The sequence below is a fragment of the Eucalyptus grandis genome, chromosome 7, assembly GCF_016545825.1.
Source record: "Eucalyptus grandis isolate ANBG69807.140 chromosome 7, ASM1654582v1, whole genome shotgun sequence".
In the NCBI taxonomy this organism is placed as follows: Eukaryota; Viridiplantae; Streptophyta; class Magnoliopsida; order Myrtales; family Myrtaceae; genus Eucalyptus; species Eucalyptus grandis.
Window position 1 is genome coordinate 56289197 of NC_052618.1, and position 15996 is coordinate 56305192.

Here is a 15996-nt window from a genome sequence, read left to right on the forward strand (position 1 = left end):
TATCCATCCAATACAAAATCTGCAGATCCACCTGAGCCTGAAGCGACCTGAATATTAGATGGCCTGGATGCAAGAATATATCAAACCCGTGAAGGGTCTGGAATTTAAACCGGATCTGTCTTGGATCTGAAAATGGAAATCCCTGGTAGAAATAAAACCGAACAATTTGAACCTGTAATGGTTCTGTGACTGGAAAAAGTAGAAATTAAACGACCTGTTGCTGAAACTGACCAATGCCCTGTAACTCGATGGAGAGCCAGTCCCTGCCAAGTGGGATATCATTTGGTTCACATTAGTCTTAGAGGCAAGATTAATTTCCTCAGCTGAATATTCTTAGTGACTCTATCTGCTTGCATAGACCGGTGGGGAAAGAGAGCGAGGGAGGGAGGCCCTTGAAATGGAGTAAACTAAGGTCAAGGAAATAAGAAAAAGTTGGAAGGAAACTTCTATTGAAGTTATGTAGAAAAATTGAGGTGCAGGAGAAACATTAGAGAAGAACGTGAAATGAAAAGCTTCCGAGAAAGTCCTTTGGAGCATCGAGGTTTGAATATTAGAAGAATGGTTGATGGTTTTACCCGATTCTGCATTATACTTCCTTGATTATGCTTTATTCCATTATTAGCCCAACTCAAGCCTCACCTAGTGGGAATAAACCGTTGTTTTGGCTGTTGTTAATGTTTGCTAGCCAGTTCAAGGATGAAAATGTGGTTTGGTTGAAGCATGACAATAGTATGTCTACATTAAGACTGGTAATTCTTCCATCAATTAATTTGGAGGCTTATTGAATTCTAGAAGTGAATTTTCCCGGGAATTCAGGCTGGTTCCCCTACCCCCATAAAGGGGGGTGTGGACGGGAGAACCAATGGGGCTGGTATATTTTTATTGAGATCTCGGACCCAGGTCTTTACCCAAACTTTCATGATGGTCAGAGTCTTTTAAGGACCTACTCAGGTCCAGAATTCTATAAGTGAATCTTCTCCGATTAGTATATACTATATATCATCACGCGCATAAGCTTCAGTTAATTGTTTGCCCGAGGGAAATCCACTTTATTAAATGGGTCCTCCAAATCCTCATGCCTTGTAGCTCAGCTTTGTGGCGAATTTCCTATTGCTTTGACTGTTCTTGTCCTTCCGTTCCTGTTACTTGGTATGGCGGTCTGATTCTGTGCTGGTGGAATTGCTGAGAAGACTCCGATCGATGACTATCATTGTGGATACATTGGAGGTTTGATTGAAATTCTATATCGAGTGATACATGCTTTTTGCACCTACAATCTGTACCTTTTTTTTTTTTTTTGGGTCTAAACTACAATTTGTACCTTAGTCATTTAATTTCTTTGATTTCTCGCAGAAAACTAAGGTCGGGACAAGCGTCAACAGTCTCCAAAGGAACTGCGGATCAAAGCAGATTTGCTCAGCTTGCCCACAACATTTCTATGTACGAAGCGATACGCATTCTTTTACAGGTCCTTGCAAAGTCGGAGACTGAACAATGTCTTCCATTGAGAACCAAATCATGAAACTAGTGACTTATCTGTCAATTTTAACCAAACTTTCTTATGTAAAGTCACCAAACTAAGATTAACCTCTTGATTTGAAATCACTACTTATACAATCTTAGTAAGAGGGGAAGGGGGAAGGGTTAAGGTGTTGAGTCTATGTTAATGTCATGTGACGAAACTTGGTATGGCTTTAGCATAAATATAATTATTTATCTATCTTATCCTTTAAATCTTTTATTTTTAACAGTGGAAAAGTTGCTTTTTGAAATGTGTTTGTTTTGTGGAAAATGAATATTTTGAAAAATACTTTTCTGAAAATGGTTACTTGTATTGCACTTTTTAAGGCAATAATTCTAGGCAGTCTAAAAGTTTAACTCTTTCGCTTAGGCTTGCCTATTGTAAAATTTTTGGTTAATATTATGAAAATCCCAAATTTATATATTTGTGATAAATATATTACATTAATTTTTTGACATCAAAAAGCTCCAAACTTATATATGTGTGATAAATTTGTCCTCAATTAGTTTTTACTTAGATTAATACAATGAAAAATCACAAATTGTCAGATGCAGCTCGACATGTTGGGTAAATGAGAATCTTCATTTGGATTGTAAACTAAAGGGTAAAATTCTAAATTGTTAAACTCATTAACTGTCACATGTTAACTAATCTAATAATTTAACGGATATTAATGATGAGTAAATTTGTCATAGATATATCATTTTGGGATTATTTATGATATAATCCCTAAAAATCTTATATAGAAGATTGGCGTGCTCAGCTTGGCTCGAGCTCAACCGGACCAGGTTTCCTTATCAGAAGCCCTTGCCGAAGCCTGTCCAAGTCCGTGCATTAAGGTCGGGCCCACCCATGGTAAAAGCCCGCACTGGGATCGAGCTCGGGCTCAACTCTTCTGCAGTAAGCGAAAGAAGGCAAAACTGACCTCCACACTTGTACCCAGCAGGGCGATCAGAAAGGTTGCAGCGTTTTGGAATGGTGACAGCGATTTCAGGCTTAATTCCAGCCATTTTGGCCGTATTGGACAGCATGGCAGCGCATAGGCAGCTCGGGTTCTGCCCTATTCTCTTCACTTGAGCACAGCAGCTGCTCGACATGGGTGCGGTCTCATCCCGCGCCGCAGACATGCAAGGGGCCAGCTTAAAAGCCTCCCCATCGGGTGTTGAAGAATTGCCACATTCACCAGCCCCATACACCGTCTGGAGACCTGAAATGGCCAAAATTGCCAAAAAACACCAGAACACTAATTTGCTCCATTGGAGCTTCCATATCTTCAACTACGCATAATGAGTCTCAGCCTTTGAGCTTTTATAAGAAACAAAAAGTTCTCATGTGTAAACCACGATGAAAGTGGTGACAGCTTTGTTTATTCCACACCTACTCCTTCAGATATGCAGATATAGACCCACTCACATTGTTTAAACGAGTGACGACAAACAAGATAAAGTGACTTCTCAAAGTCTTTGCGACCATTCCGTTGCTTTTCCCATCCGGAGTGGGAAGAAAAAGCTTTTGATGAGTAGCTGCCAGCTTAGCAAACTACCTGCACACAGGCACAAGAGATGGCAAGATTCCAAAACGAAATATAGTGCGCACCAGCAGAATGTAGAGCTCCGCAATTTAGAGAGCAAATATGTCTCAACAGCTATCATCCACATTGAACTTTATTGTTCATGCATAGTTCTTATGAGTTTAACAAGACTCAAAAATCAATTACAAAGCTCCGACACAAGTAAACGAGATTGTTCTGAGATACAGAGGGAAGATAACTACAGGAGGTAGGACAGAGGGTCTTTCAATAACTGTACCATGCCTTGAAGTGATTGTCAGTTAAATCTAACAACGGATGGCAAGGGATGCCAAGCAATGAATCCTCAATTGCAACAATATCAGTCAACTAGACCAAATCTCCCACTATCAACTTAAGTCATTATCTTTTTCTATGGATTCACACTCGTTCTTCCTAAAATCTTCGGTTGCATCTACAACTTTTTCCACAAAATATTTTTCTTTTATTACTCGATAAATGAGTTGCATTGAATTGGTAAATAAATGATTTGCTGCTTTTTGTACCTTAACAAGATGCATCTACAGCTCCCAACAAACAGTCCAACAAGCAGCTAGCAAGGCAGCCCCCACCCACATTCACCTCTGTTGGAAAATCATATAACTAGAAAGACAGAAGCATGACTATCCTTCAAAATGCCAAAAAGCTTACAAACTCAATTTTTTCCCTGGAAGCTCACAACTCAGTCCACCAACAGAGATCACTTATATTTTTATCTGGAGTCCTTCTAAAAGACATGGAACTTACCCAAGTTCATATAGATAAAAAACTGATCAAGTATAACTGATGTAAAAGCATTGCTAATAAGACCAATTCATTAACAAAACTAACCTTATATACCACTGGAGAAGCACGGGACAATAACAAGAGCTCAAGATGCACATGACTGCGTTGCACACATTCCCCTGTTTGTGGATCACAGCACAATTTGCTTGATTATGATTTTGAAACTCCTGTGACTGTATGAGTCCACACAAGATTCCGGATGGAAATTGATTAGAGGAATCAACAGAAGCATAACTGGCAGTCGATTTCCGCATTTCAGCAATTGCATCTAATACATTTAAGTAGTCGTCAAGAATAGAAAGGACACTATCAGCTCGGTATCAAGCCATATCACTCGACCTCATTCTCACAACATCCAGGAGGATCTACTCCCCCAAGGGCCACCTACTCTGTCCAATCCATATCCAACACTACGACAAACTAATCCAAACCCTACCGAGTAAAAGCATACAAGACAATCGATACATATACGAAAAGCCCCAGGGGGACGAAAATCAGGAGCGGCACGACGGCTGCAAAGCTGTGCGTGCTCCCGCAAGCTAGAGTCCCGAGCTTGATCTGAACTAAATTGACCAGGGCCAGCATCAGGCACAAGCATCCGGCGACCGACCCGACTCCGGACGCCAACATCCCGACCCGCAGCAAATTTCGATTGATCCGAGCGATCGTTTCCGCAGGGTGGTAGCTCGGAGACCCCGTGATCCGGATAGCCTGATATCCAAAGGAAGCCAAAAAAAACGAAAAAAAATCAAATCTTTGCTTAGCCTTAGACCAAGAATCACCAACCCAACTAAACTTCGTCGGATCTTTTCGCTCTCTTCTTCTCTCATCAACACCATTGGTCAAAAACACTTGATTTCAGGAGGCGCAGAACGAGAAATGAGAAGAGGACCGCTTCACCAACCTGCTTGAGGCCGAAAGCGACCAAGCTGGAGAAGAGGAAGGAGCTGAAGGAGTAGACGTGGTAGGTGACGAGGTCGCGCTTGACGGCGGAGCTGGGGGCGCACCGCGGGTCCCGGTTGAGGGTGTTGTTCGGGTCCCACGGGTTCCAGGCGAGCCCGACGAAGACGGCGAACGTGAAGAGGGAGTTCACGTTCACCACGCCGTCGAGCGCCGTCACCTGGATGCTCGTGCCGCCGGCCATCGCGGGGTGAGCAGGGGCGGCGGAAGAGCTTCGCTGTCGTGAAGGTAAAGTAGGAACGCAGCTGGGGGAAGACGAAAGGAGGCAGACAGGAGTCGTTGTGGTCTTGTTTGTACGCCGTAGGGACGAAGCAAAGTTAATATCCCTTTTCTTAAATCTAAGATTTTACTTGCCGCTTGGGTCTTAAGTCAAGCAATGGGAAATGAAACAAGAGGGACCAAAAGGAAATAATTTTTACATAAATAGACGCTTTGCACTGGAAAAACGACTTTATGCAAGGATTTGGACAATAAAAACGTGGAATAATAATATTTTTTTTTTCAGATATCAATTTTTGATTAAAAAGAGCCTATTTATTAATTGACCAAATAGTAGTTGATTTTATTCTTACAAAAGAATAATAAAAATTATTTGATAACTTTTTTGTTCCCACAAATAAATTTGAAATGGAATCAAGAAGTAAAAAAAAAGAAAAATGCTTATTTGTTCCCAAGAACAATTTTATAATCAAACTAAATTTACTTTTTTCTTTTATTATGTTTTTCCTTTCTTTTCTTTTCTTTCTTCTCCCTCATTACTAGTCACCAACCACAGTAATGGTCGACAATCGGTTGGGCAAGGCCGAGGTTGCTCAAGGCTCGGCCTCACCCAAGTTTGGTGAGAACGAACTTTGCCATGCCAAATTGCTAGCCTTTGCGAGACTCAACCTTGCTGGTGGGTGGGGCTCGGCCTTGCCAAGCCTCACCTATCTGGTTGCTAGCCATTGTGGCCAACAACTAGTTGGAGTAGAAGAAGAAGAGGAATGGAAAAAGAAAAAGAGAAAAATATAATAAAATATTCAAAAAAATTTAAAAAATAATTTACAAAAGAATTTGTGATTTTATTAAATGTATTTCTATCATGAAAATAAAATTTTTGGACATTATCAAATATCTTCAAATGCTTAGAAATTAGTTTAGCGAACATAATAATAATAATAATAATAATAATAAAATAAAATTATTTCTAAGCGGAAATTATTTTTTAGAATAAAATGATTATCAAATACACTCAAAGTGATATTTTTTATTCTTTGGACAAGTTTTTGAGCAAAGATATGACTTTGATGACAACACAAAGTTTATATTTTTAAAATATAAATTTATTTGATAACAATACAAAATTTCTTTTTTTAAGTAATAGTGGGAGATGATCGACAAGCGAGGAGGTTGGCGACAATTGTCCAGCAACCATTCGATGATCGGCAGGCAATGACAAGAGTAAATGGTGAAAAAAAATTTCATTTCACTTTTGTTTCATAAAAAAAAAGTTAAAAAATTTAAATTTCTAATTTTTGAAATAAAAATTTATTCTACAAATAGAAAAATAATTTTTTTTTTTTTGTTTCAAATATGTTCTTAAGAATAGAAAAATTAAAAAAAAAAAAAAGATGCTCATCTTGCGCGTCCTGATTGAACTCCTTGAATTTAACAACGCATGATGGGACATGCATCAAGGAAAATTCCTTTTTTATAATTTTAACGTGACGTTCTCCGTATATCGTGGGCATTTGGTCTAGTGGTATGATTCTCGCTTAGGGTGCGAGAGGTCCCGAGTTCAATTCTCGGAATGCCCCCTTCGTTTTCTCATTTTTTGCCATCAATCTCCGGAGGAAGCGTATGGAGGAGGGAAAACCAAAGAAACTCGTAAGTCGTGTTGAACACAGTAACAATCCGCCTCATCCCATCATGAATTTTCATCTCAAGTGACACCAGAACAGACACGAGCTCTTTTTGTGCAAATGAATAGTTTTGTCAATCAAACTGCTAAGTTCAGGATACAAGTGAAGAAAAGAACCCGACAACTAAAAGCCTAGTATAGAGCCTATGTAATCACACCAAATTACAGTGGATCGCTGTAATTTCCTCAAAGAAATCTTGAGCAGGTTGGTTTAGCCTTTCTTGCACTCCAGGTCTGTGGAACTTGTGCTCAGCACCGGGCAAGACGCGTCGGCTCCATTGCCCGATAGCTTTGGCTTCGTGTCCCCACTGAGATAATTCGTGAGGACCCGTTTAACTCCGAACCCGCGGCGGGGAGGCTTGCCATTGTTATGGTTGTTGCCGATAAAAGGAGTCCTCTCTCCCCTTATAGGGCTAATCAGGGGCGCCGGGGAGAAGCTCGGAGTGTTGAAAGCTGACTTGTAGGGAGTGCTCGAGAGATGCACCGAGTACGGCATGGATAACTTCTTCTTCTGGGCTATCACGTTAACGCCTGAGATCGGAGATAATTCGTCTGCATGTCTGGTCAAGTCATCTACATAGAGCACATCGTCTATGCGTGCAACAATGTTGAACGCCAGACTCTCCAACACTCTTGAGTAGCTCTCAATAATGGATTTCCCTAGATCCTGGAAAGTTTCAAGTCTTATACTATTAGCAAAACAGCTCCTGATGGACAAAATTGGAAAGCTAAAGAAAGGTTTGAATTTCACTACAGAGTAGCGGGATCAGAGATCCTTACCTTATTGAATTGGATCTTGCTGGTGTCTAAAGCAGTTTGTGCAAGACATGGAAACCGCTGCTTCAAGCAAAGCAGCAGTCTTTCAGCTTTTTCTGCCAACAGTTCTCTCTTATCTCCATCTAACATTAGATCTTTAACCATCTCCCATGATGTCTTCGTTGTGGATCGGTTCGGATGAGTTGGTGGTCTAGGGTGAGATCTTCTTCGCCATACATACATTGAGGCTTCTACTCGGTTTGCAATTTCTAGCGCAACGTGCTCAGAAGACAGGTCAAGGCAATCGAGCAGGCATTCTGCAGAGAATTGGTCGGAAGTGATGTATCGATGAATGACGTCCCCCAGAGAAGTTCTCCCATGCTGAAAATAAAACCAGTCAATATGAGATTATTGGGACATGATATGGCAACAAACCAAATAAATATGCGGTTGGGTTATCAAGAAAGATCAGTTTGGTCATTTAGGACGAAGAACCAAAGAAGGAGCAACAATATATTTTCATACCTTCGGAAGAGATTCCAGATATGAGTCGGGAACTTCCATTTCTGCTAAGGTCATGCTGTTTATGGCCATTGCAGCCTTCAATATTTGGCTTGTGCATTCACGAGTGTGAGTTAAATGCTTTCTTGAATTTTCACTGAGACCACCCGCAGGGACACGAGGCACCGGGAGCCACCACTTCTCCTCTTGCCGCTGAATAGTCCTCCGAAAAGAGGCCGACCCTTCTGCATCTGAGGCTACTATGCCTTGATCGACGTACCAGAATTCTGTATCTGTGAAACTATCTAATATTTCCTGTTGAATGCAAAGTATTCAAGCATAAGTATAATTATTTCCTCATATTTGTCGTATGATGCTCCCAGTCATCAAAGAAACTCGTCTTACAATAAGCATGTTGTCCAGTTTACGAAGAGCTGGAAGATTGATAAAGATATCCGCTCTGGGCCTGCAGGTCATGACCTACAAATGAAACGAAAAGCAGTATGAGAGGAAAGAATGATTTACAGCACATGAAATACTCTTGTCCTCCACCATCTGCTCCTCTGGTTCCAAGTCCAAATAACTGGCCGTAAATGGACGTACCAAGGAACAAGAAAAAAGTTGATTTAAGAAATTAATTTTTCCAACACCAGACCATTATAATTAAATAGAAAGTCGTATACTTGAGTAACATAATGACTAAATTAAACTACATGCGGTTCTGAAATGAATTTTGAAAAAGTTCCTAGATTTTGCCTAGTTGACAGACAGAGCAAAGAACTGGGATCTACTAACTGGGCAATCAGCTCTTGTTTTAAACACCAACAAAGGGACATAAAATCTGTCGATTTTGTTGCCAGAAAGTTACAATCACAAGTATATGAAACCCAAAAACTCTAATAGCCGGATTAACCTCACTGAATATGAACTACTCCAGTGTTTCGAACCCAGTAGCAGAAATTTGAATTTCTTCCCTCAATCTCTAAGTCAACAAGATCGAAAACAATTACACATTCAGAAGGGAAAAGAGTAGAATCAACTTACCTCAAGCTTGCTACCATCAGGAAATGTTTGACAAGAGGGTATCAATTCGACGATGTGGTCCGCGACGCAAAGAAGCCACTCCATCTCTCTTTTCCACATCGTTTTCTTTTCAGAAGGCAAGCGTTCTAATCTCCAAAGTTGCCCAAAATAGTTCCTGCCTCGTACGAAAATAAATAAATAAGAGCACCAAATTGGTCATGACAGACCTCAAGGAAATAACTCGAAGAAAAGAGAAAACGCAGAGTGAGGTCTCAGCACAAGTATTGAAGATAAGAATAGAAAAGGGCATACCGCATAAATTGGTGATGGCATTCGAAATGGCCAAAGCAGTGCAAACACCCTTTCCAGAGCCTGACATGTCCTCACCAAGCAACAATTTCGCATATCTCTCCTTCATCATGTCGAGCTCTAATCAAATTCACACAAAGCTGTTAGACCTGGGGTGGCTGAGCACTAGCCACCATATCCAAGCAAATACAGAGAATCTAGGAAATTTCCTCTGCTCTACTCAAGAGTCATGGCAACAGATGGTAGCTAAATAAAGTCCAAAGTTTGAATTTTGAATTCTCGGCTTTTATCTTCACTGCCTCTCAGCAATTAGATAAGAAAAAGCACCGTAAAGAACAAAAGTGTAAAAAGGGGGTTGACAAAACTTCGGAACTAAACCAACCTGAAGGCTTTGAACCCAATTTCTTTAATTTCGAATCGTCGTCGTTTTCGTACTTTTTGGCTTCATCGTCCTTGGCGGAGGAAACAGAGTTCCGGTGCAAATCAGCTTTTCCGATGGGCCAACCCAGCGGCGGAGCAGGCGACGAGCGCTCCCTCTCCTTCTCTTTCGCCTTCATTGCCTCCTCGGCCGAAGAGCTCTCGGAGCTCGATCTGGTCGAGCTCAGGCTGTCGGTGCTCGAGTCGGTCCCGGAGGAGTCCCGACAGTTCTTGCTCTTCTTCGAGCTCTCGCTCTTCTTCGCCGAACTTCTCATTCCAACGCGTGCTAAAGGAAAACAAGAGCGAGCGAGGCCTTTAACGGAGAGGGACGCGGAGCGGAATGCAGGCAGAGTTCACGAGGTTGGACACCGCTGCAGCTTAGTTTTTTTTTTTTCAAAAAGGGATCTTGAGCGGAAGGAGAGGGAGAATGGGAGGTCGGGGATTAATGGAGTTCATGGTTTTTCACGAAGCTGGCTTCTTGGGTTTGATTGCAACCATGTCTGCTTATGTTGTTGCTGGTCTCTCTCTCTCTCTCTCTCTCTCTCTCTCTTTCTCTCTCTTCTGTGGGTGCAAAAATTTGATTTTTAAAGCTGTGGAGAGAGAGGGGGAGAGAGAAAGGAAGAGGGGGTAACTGCCAAGTGCCACATGCGACGCCAACGTCTCTCTTCCCCTTTCGATCTCGGCGGATTAGAGTAGGGGCTACGTTCAAATTATTAATAAATAATTGCAGACCCCATGTATAAATCCAAGACTGCGGCTTCGCTCTTGCAATCTCTCCACTTCCTCGGGCATAAAAGGTGGGAAATTATGTCACATTAAAAAATGAACTTTTTATTAGGTGAGGGGATATAAGAAAATGAGTTCTTTCCGCTATTCTGGCATTATCAGATTGACTAATGCGGGGGCACGTTTAATTTTAACCGACCAATTATAGTAGGAGTACTAGGTTCTTGAACAGTGAACGCCACCCTAACCCTCAGACGAGTTTAAGATGATAAACAACATTCTTTTTCTAGCTGAAAGAGGGGGGGTGAAATGCGAGGATTTGAAGAATAGTTTTGTTTTTTTTTTTTTTTTTTTTTTTTTTTGGTCAAAGAAAAGAATAGTTTTGAGGGGAGCAAAGATCATTTAATAGGAGCAACTAGCATTAGGTGTCCCAACCGTTACAATATCACTGTGCTGTTCATGTTGTAGTGTTGCTTCTTTCACCTACTGTCTTGACTTGAGGGCATTTTGTGTTGAGAGAGTATGCAAGTTTAGGATTAGGAAGGAGTGAGTCACTGGCTCATTGTTGGCACTTTGAGGCAATTTCATTCATGGAGGCGCCTAAAATACCCACCTCAAAATGTAGAGTTTATGGCATTGTCTTTCTATCCAGTGATCCATATATGATTATGTTTTATTCATATTGTGGTTATGGGTCTTTCATTTTGAATCATATATAGTTAGATATGTTAAAAAATATGAAGATATAAGTAGCCGGTGATTGTATCACAACTTGAAAGGGATAATTAGAATATTGTGATCGTCGCTTGTGATCAACTCCCTCTTGCACCAGAGAAACTCGCCTACTTACCCTTTAATGGCGTCTTTCAATCTCGTTTCGATCTTGTTTTTACGTACTATTATCATAAAATAAGTGATTGGAATTTGGATGTCCAGAAATTCAAGGACTTCTCGAGCAGGATACTAATTGAAAACGAAAGGGAACTCCAAGCCACTTTGCAAGCAATGGGAACACGGCAGCAATCGGAACTTCCCACGGGAGGAAAAGGGTCCACAAAAACAAAAACAAAAAAGTCTCGCAACGGCTAAGGTAATGGAGTGGTTGACGGCTTGGTATTCAAAAACAAAAGAAAAGAAACAGAGAAAAAAGGAGGGCATGCTGATGAGTAGCCGTTTGAGACTGCAAAAAGCCAACGGCCGATTGACTTTTTTTAGGAGTGGAATAATTAGGGGGATTGCTTTTGGAGGAGGAGGTGAATCTATTCAAATTGCCCGTGGACGCATTATTCAAATGTCCCATGCATGATAAGATAAAATAAATTACGAAACTGACACGATTGGGACGATGCCGGGCCACGTGGCCAGGACAGGATCTTCGGGACCACCTCCGGCCGGTCCATCTGACTCGTGGGCTTTCCCGTTGCCCGCAATTCATGAGAATTCCGGTTTGTCCGATTTGAATTTCTTGGATGTTCCTTGTTCTCTGACTGTCGTCGCCTTTCTTCTGGCACCGGATGGATCCGAGGTATTATTTTTTGCAATTGGGCACGCAGACGAAGCAACGGCAAGTGGCTGCTTTTCTTCCTCGTCTTTGGTGTTTGTGACTGGCAGACTTTTGTCGATAGCAAGACATTCTTCTACAGAAAACGGCCCATCTCGTAGGATTTAAGTATGTCCACCGAAACACTATCCTTCTCTCGTTTGAAAATAACATAAATTATTAATGTTTAGATTATTCGTACATACATAGATCCTACAAGTTCTATAAGGTGCCGCTTGGATCTCTTAAGGTTGGTAACCTTTATTTACTATAAGAGGTTGTACCAATTTTTATTTTTTTGGTCAGACAGTACTAATCTATTTGAAAAGTTACTCATTGGAATAAGTAAAATTCATCATATCTCTTTAGGCACGCTACATTTATATATTATTTATCATATGAAACTAAATATTACCGATCAACGTGAGTTAGATCAATCAATGATGGTTGCTATTCAAGAATAGAAGGTGGTGTAAAAATCTCTTGTTGAGTAATCCATGCATCTATACAAATTATTAGAAGAAGAGTCACATATTAAAAATGTCAATGGAATTTTCCATGCGATAATAAATTTCAATTTAGTAAATCATCAAAAATAGTAAGTTATCAGTTTGTTTTGACAATCTAGGAAAGAGTTATTGTAACTTCTACCTTCAAATTACAAAAAGGATCAGTTCACACTTTGGCAATAACTTTTCTAAAAGATTGGCAAATTTTCCATGGCAAGTTCTAACAAAATTACGAAAAAGATTAGTTCACGCGTATGCCTTTAATAAACTCACGTTTAGCACACTGTCATGAATAGCAAGTTCTCAATCTGTAAGTCCTAATAAATTTTGCCCTTCGAATTAGAAAGAAGTTGGTAAATGCTCCATTGCGTAACTAATTACATCGATCTTATGAACTATCTAAAGCAACATTAATCACAAAAGGGTTGGTAAGTAATATAGCACAACAAGAAGTTGTAAGTTTTCTAGACAGTCACTCACATGTAACTGGCAAAGACAATTCGGAGCAATTTGCTAAGGATAGTAGGTACGAGTTTAATAAACTGCTTGGTACATATCGATAACTACACTCGTGTTGCCCCTATTTGATAAAGCGACAGAGGGTCAAGGAACGACTTACACTCATGACTTCCTCGGACCGTCAGCAAAAAGATTCCACAACCTTTATGAAATGTCCGAACTGAACTACTATAACTATTTCAAAAGTTGACGAGTTTATCGCCACAACCACACTACGATTTTAGCATGGATTCCAATAATTAGGAAGTCCACTCATACAATATTTGTCACGGTTAGGCAATGCGACACAAATCAATCAACGGTTCACACGTCTTGAATCAAATTCGCCACCGGATGATTTTGAATGTTAGAAAAGGACATGCATGCAATAGTTACTTGTATTTTATAAGAGTATATTACATCCGCTCATGCATCATAGATAACAAAAACCCTAACTAGACTTCCATACACACAAACCATGCAGTATGCAGACATAGTTTCGTACTGGGATCTTCTCGTCTTTATTTTATGCGCTCTAAATTATACAGCCGCACTCTCTCCGTCGCTCCCATTTAGAACCTCTCAGCCGATGATCGGAATGAGCTTCACAACGGGCCTTGCCGCCGCCACCTTGGGCACAACCACCGTGAGGATGCCATTTTCCATGCTCGCCCTCACCTGATCGACCCTCGCGTCCTTGGGCAGGCGGAACCTCCTTGGGAACCGCCCGCTCCTCCTCTCCAGCCGGTGCCACGTCTCTGTCACCTCCTCCCTCTCCCTCCTCCGCTCACCGCTGATGCTCAGCACCCTCCCTTCCTCAACCTCTACTCTCACCTCGTGCTTCCTCATCCCCAGCAGGTCCGCCTGGAGCACGTGTGCCTCAGGCGTCTCCCTCCAGTCGATCTGCGCGCTTAGGGAACTGCGTGACCTCCCTCAACACGTCCTCCCAGGGGGGCGACAGGGTGGTCGACGGCGTGACGGGGAAGTCCAGGAAGGGGTCCCAGATGTCGTTTGTGGGAGAAGGGTTTGATTGCGTGAGATGAGCAGTTGAGTGAGGCGGTTTTGCCATCGGCTTACACAAGCGCGACACTATCGTTTTTCTGTTAATTTGCTAATAGTAGATTTTGTAATTTCTGATATATATATATATTGTAAAACGTGTGATATTTGTGATAAATTATTTCTTTCATAGTCGACTGGTGAGCATCTTATTTGGCACAAATTTAGTACATTTAGATCTTCATTTGGTAAATGTGGATTATCTTTTCATGTTTTTATTTGTCAATATAAACTACTATATTATAATAGATATTTTTGCATCATGCAACTCCTATTGAGCTTAAATTTAACATATATTTTGTGAAATTTTGTGAGATCACTGTTAACTGTTCTTAAAACTTAAGCTATTAGATGAAGATGAAATTTATTATTTAAACATTTTAACACTCCCCTAGTCTTTTGTCTAATGCCAAGTGTGAAAATTTAATTGAAGAGACAAATGGGGCTTGGAAAGATTCGAACACGGGATCTCGATTTTGATATCATGTGAGATTTTGTGGGACTACTACTGACTGTTTTAAGGGTGCATTTAGTTCAACATTTGAAATCTCATTGAGGAAATGTAAAGCATTGAAAAAAGATTTAGGATTGAATTAACCGCCATACAATAAATTTAGGACTTTTTGAACATTTTACTTGAGTTTCCATTGCAGTAGAATAATAAGTAAATGAAATGTATAATAGGCGATGATTATGGTTGAAAAGTTTTATGGATACAATTATGACAAAGTATTTTGGTGGATTTCATATATGAGTGACATTAACAAACCTATACTAAAATTATAACATGATAACTTATGTTTGACACATAAATGATGCAAATAGAGAGAGAGAGAGAGAGAGAGAGAGAAATTTCTTATAAAAATGTAAAAGTCGCTCATGTCATCACTGATCTAATGTCATGTAGGATGACCGATATTGATTGGATGGTTCATCAATTTCCGGAGAAAATCTATTGGAAGGATTATATTGCAGATTGTTTAAAAGTTTATGATTAAATTGGCATAGTTGAAAAGTTTAAGATTAAATTGATTATAGTACAATAGATTTATCATTTTTTAGACAATTATGACATGGAAAAGCCTTAAAACATATGTTTCTTTTTTTTTTTCCTATGATGTATAAGCTTATTATATTCATTTATTTGTAAAGCTGGTTATATAATTTTTCCTAATAATAGATTTTTTATTCATCTTTTAATATTATTTATTTGTCAAATAAGAGCCCCATAGGAGATCTTAAATAGTTAGTCTTAAACATATACTTATTGTCATTTCAAAACAGGGCGGGGATTCTCTACAATGACACCGCAAACATGACAAGGACAAAGCCCTTGAAGCATCAATTGATTTATTGAGGGATAGAGGCCAAGTGATCGAGGAAAAGAATCCTCAGAGAGATGAGGTCGAAGTCATGAAAGTAGAGATCCAAGAGCTCAAGATCAAGCTTGCCCTATGCAAGTTGAACATTGCTAGAATGATATATACATTAAAAATTATTTTTATTATGAAAATATACACAATTCTCTAATAGAATTATGCATCAAAATATGTGAGAATATATTGACTATACACTCATCAGCAAAATATGCACAAGAATTGGAGATGCAGAATTGAAGATTTACTTGTATTAGAGATTTGTTAAAGTGACCATGAAAAATTGTGTCGAATATTCCTAATATGGCATGCAGTAATTGCTAGCTATCTTACATGGCTGGCTAATGTGAACAAGTTTACTTGTACCATGTCAACAAATTATATGAATGCAAGTAAAAAAATATGCGAACTGGTCCTTCAGTCCTAAAGGCAAATTGCTTCCTTTAGGACCACCAATGGCAATGTGCACTCTTAAAGTAGGATTGCTTCTAAAATCCCTCCAACTCAGACAGTTAAACTACTATGACTACCCCTAAAAAGAGGAAAA

General features: G+C 40.0%; 2 protein-coding genes, 1 non-coding gene and 1 pseudogene across 4 annotated transcripts; 1 reads left to right on the forward strand and 3 right to left on the reverse strand.

The window, feature by feature from the left end:
* Positions 1-4057: 4057 nt before the first annotated feature.
* LOC104454349 lies at positions 4058-5145 on the reverse strand. The gene is made up of 2 exons (XM_018859711.2): positions 4780-5145; positions 4058-4586 (listed from the first exon to the last, which is right to left on the reverse strand). Exons 1-2 carry the CDS (start codon positions 5017-5019, stop codon positions 4308-4310), a joined length of 519 nt encoding a protein of 172 aa, XP_018715256.2. The 5' UTR covers positions 5020-5145; the 3' UTR covers positions 4058-4307.
* Positions 5146-6559: 1414 nt separating this feature from the next.
* Positions 6560-6631, forward strand: TRNAP-AGG. Its single transcript has one exon. It is a non-coding gene; the product is annotated as a tRNA-Pro (tRNA).
* Positions 6632-6711: 80 nt separating this feature from the next.
* LOC104454350 (rop guanine nucleotide exchange factor 5) lies at positions 6712-10316 on the reverse strand. Of its 2 annotated transcripts, none has more exons than XM_039318312.1 (7): positions 9707-10316; positions 9331-9444; positions 9037-9194; positions 8398-8472; positions 8017-8307; positions 7516-7872; positions 6712-7402 (listed from the first exon to the last, which is right to left on the reverse strand). In XM_039318312.1, the coding sequence occupies exons 1-7, from the start codon at positions 10014-10016 to the stop codon at positions 6947-6949; spliced, it is 1761 nt and encodes a 586-aa protein (XP_039174246.1). In that variant the 5' UTR covers positions 10017-10316; the 3' UTR covers positions 6712-6946. The 2 variants fall into 2 exon arrangements, with proteins under 2 accessions (XP_039174246.1, XP_010067471.2); XM_010069169.3 differs by having other exon boundaries at positions 9037-9190; positions 9328-9444; positions 9707-9731.
* A 3280-nt stretch (positions 10317-13596) lies between these two features.
* Positions 13597-14083, reverse strand: LOC104455893 (annotated as a pseudogene).
* Between the last annotated feature and the right edge of the window lie 1913 nt (positions 14084-15996).

Excerpts from the sequence above, each read along its gene's own strand:
- LOC104454350 (XM_039318312.1), bottom strand. The coding sequence starts at position 10,016 with ATGAGAAGTTCGGCGAAGAAGAGCGAGAGCTCGAAGAAGAGCAAGAAC. Across the intron at positions 9,195-9,330 it reads GAATGCCATCACCAATTTAT|GCAGGAACTATTTTGGGCAA; the intron begins GCGGTATGCCCT and ends TTTTCGTACGAG. Across the intron at positions 7,873-8,016 it reads ATCTGGAATCTCTTCCGAAG|CATGGGAGAACTTCTCTGGG; the intron begins GTATGAAAATAT and ends TTTTATTTTCAG.
- LOC104454349 (XM_018859711.2), bottom strand. The coding sequence starts at position 5,019 with ATGGCCGGCGGCACGAGCATCCAGGTGACGGCGCTCGACGGCGTGGTG. Across the intron at positions 4,587-4,779 it reads TCGCTTTCGGCCTCAAGCAG|GCTATCCGGATCACGGGGTC; the intron begins GTTGGTGAAGCG and ends TTTGGATATCAG.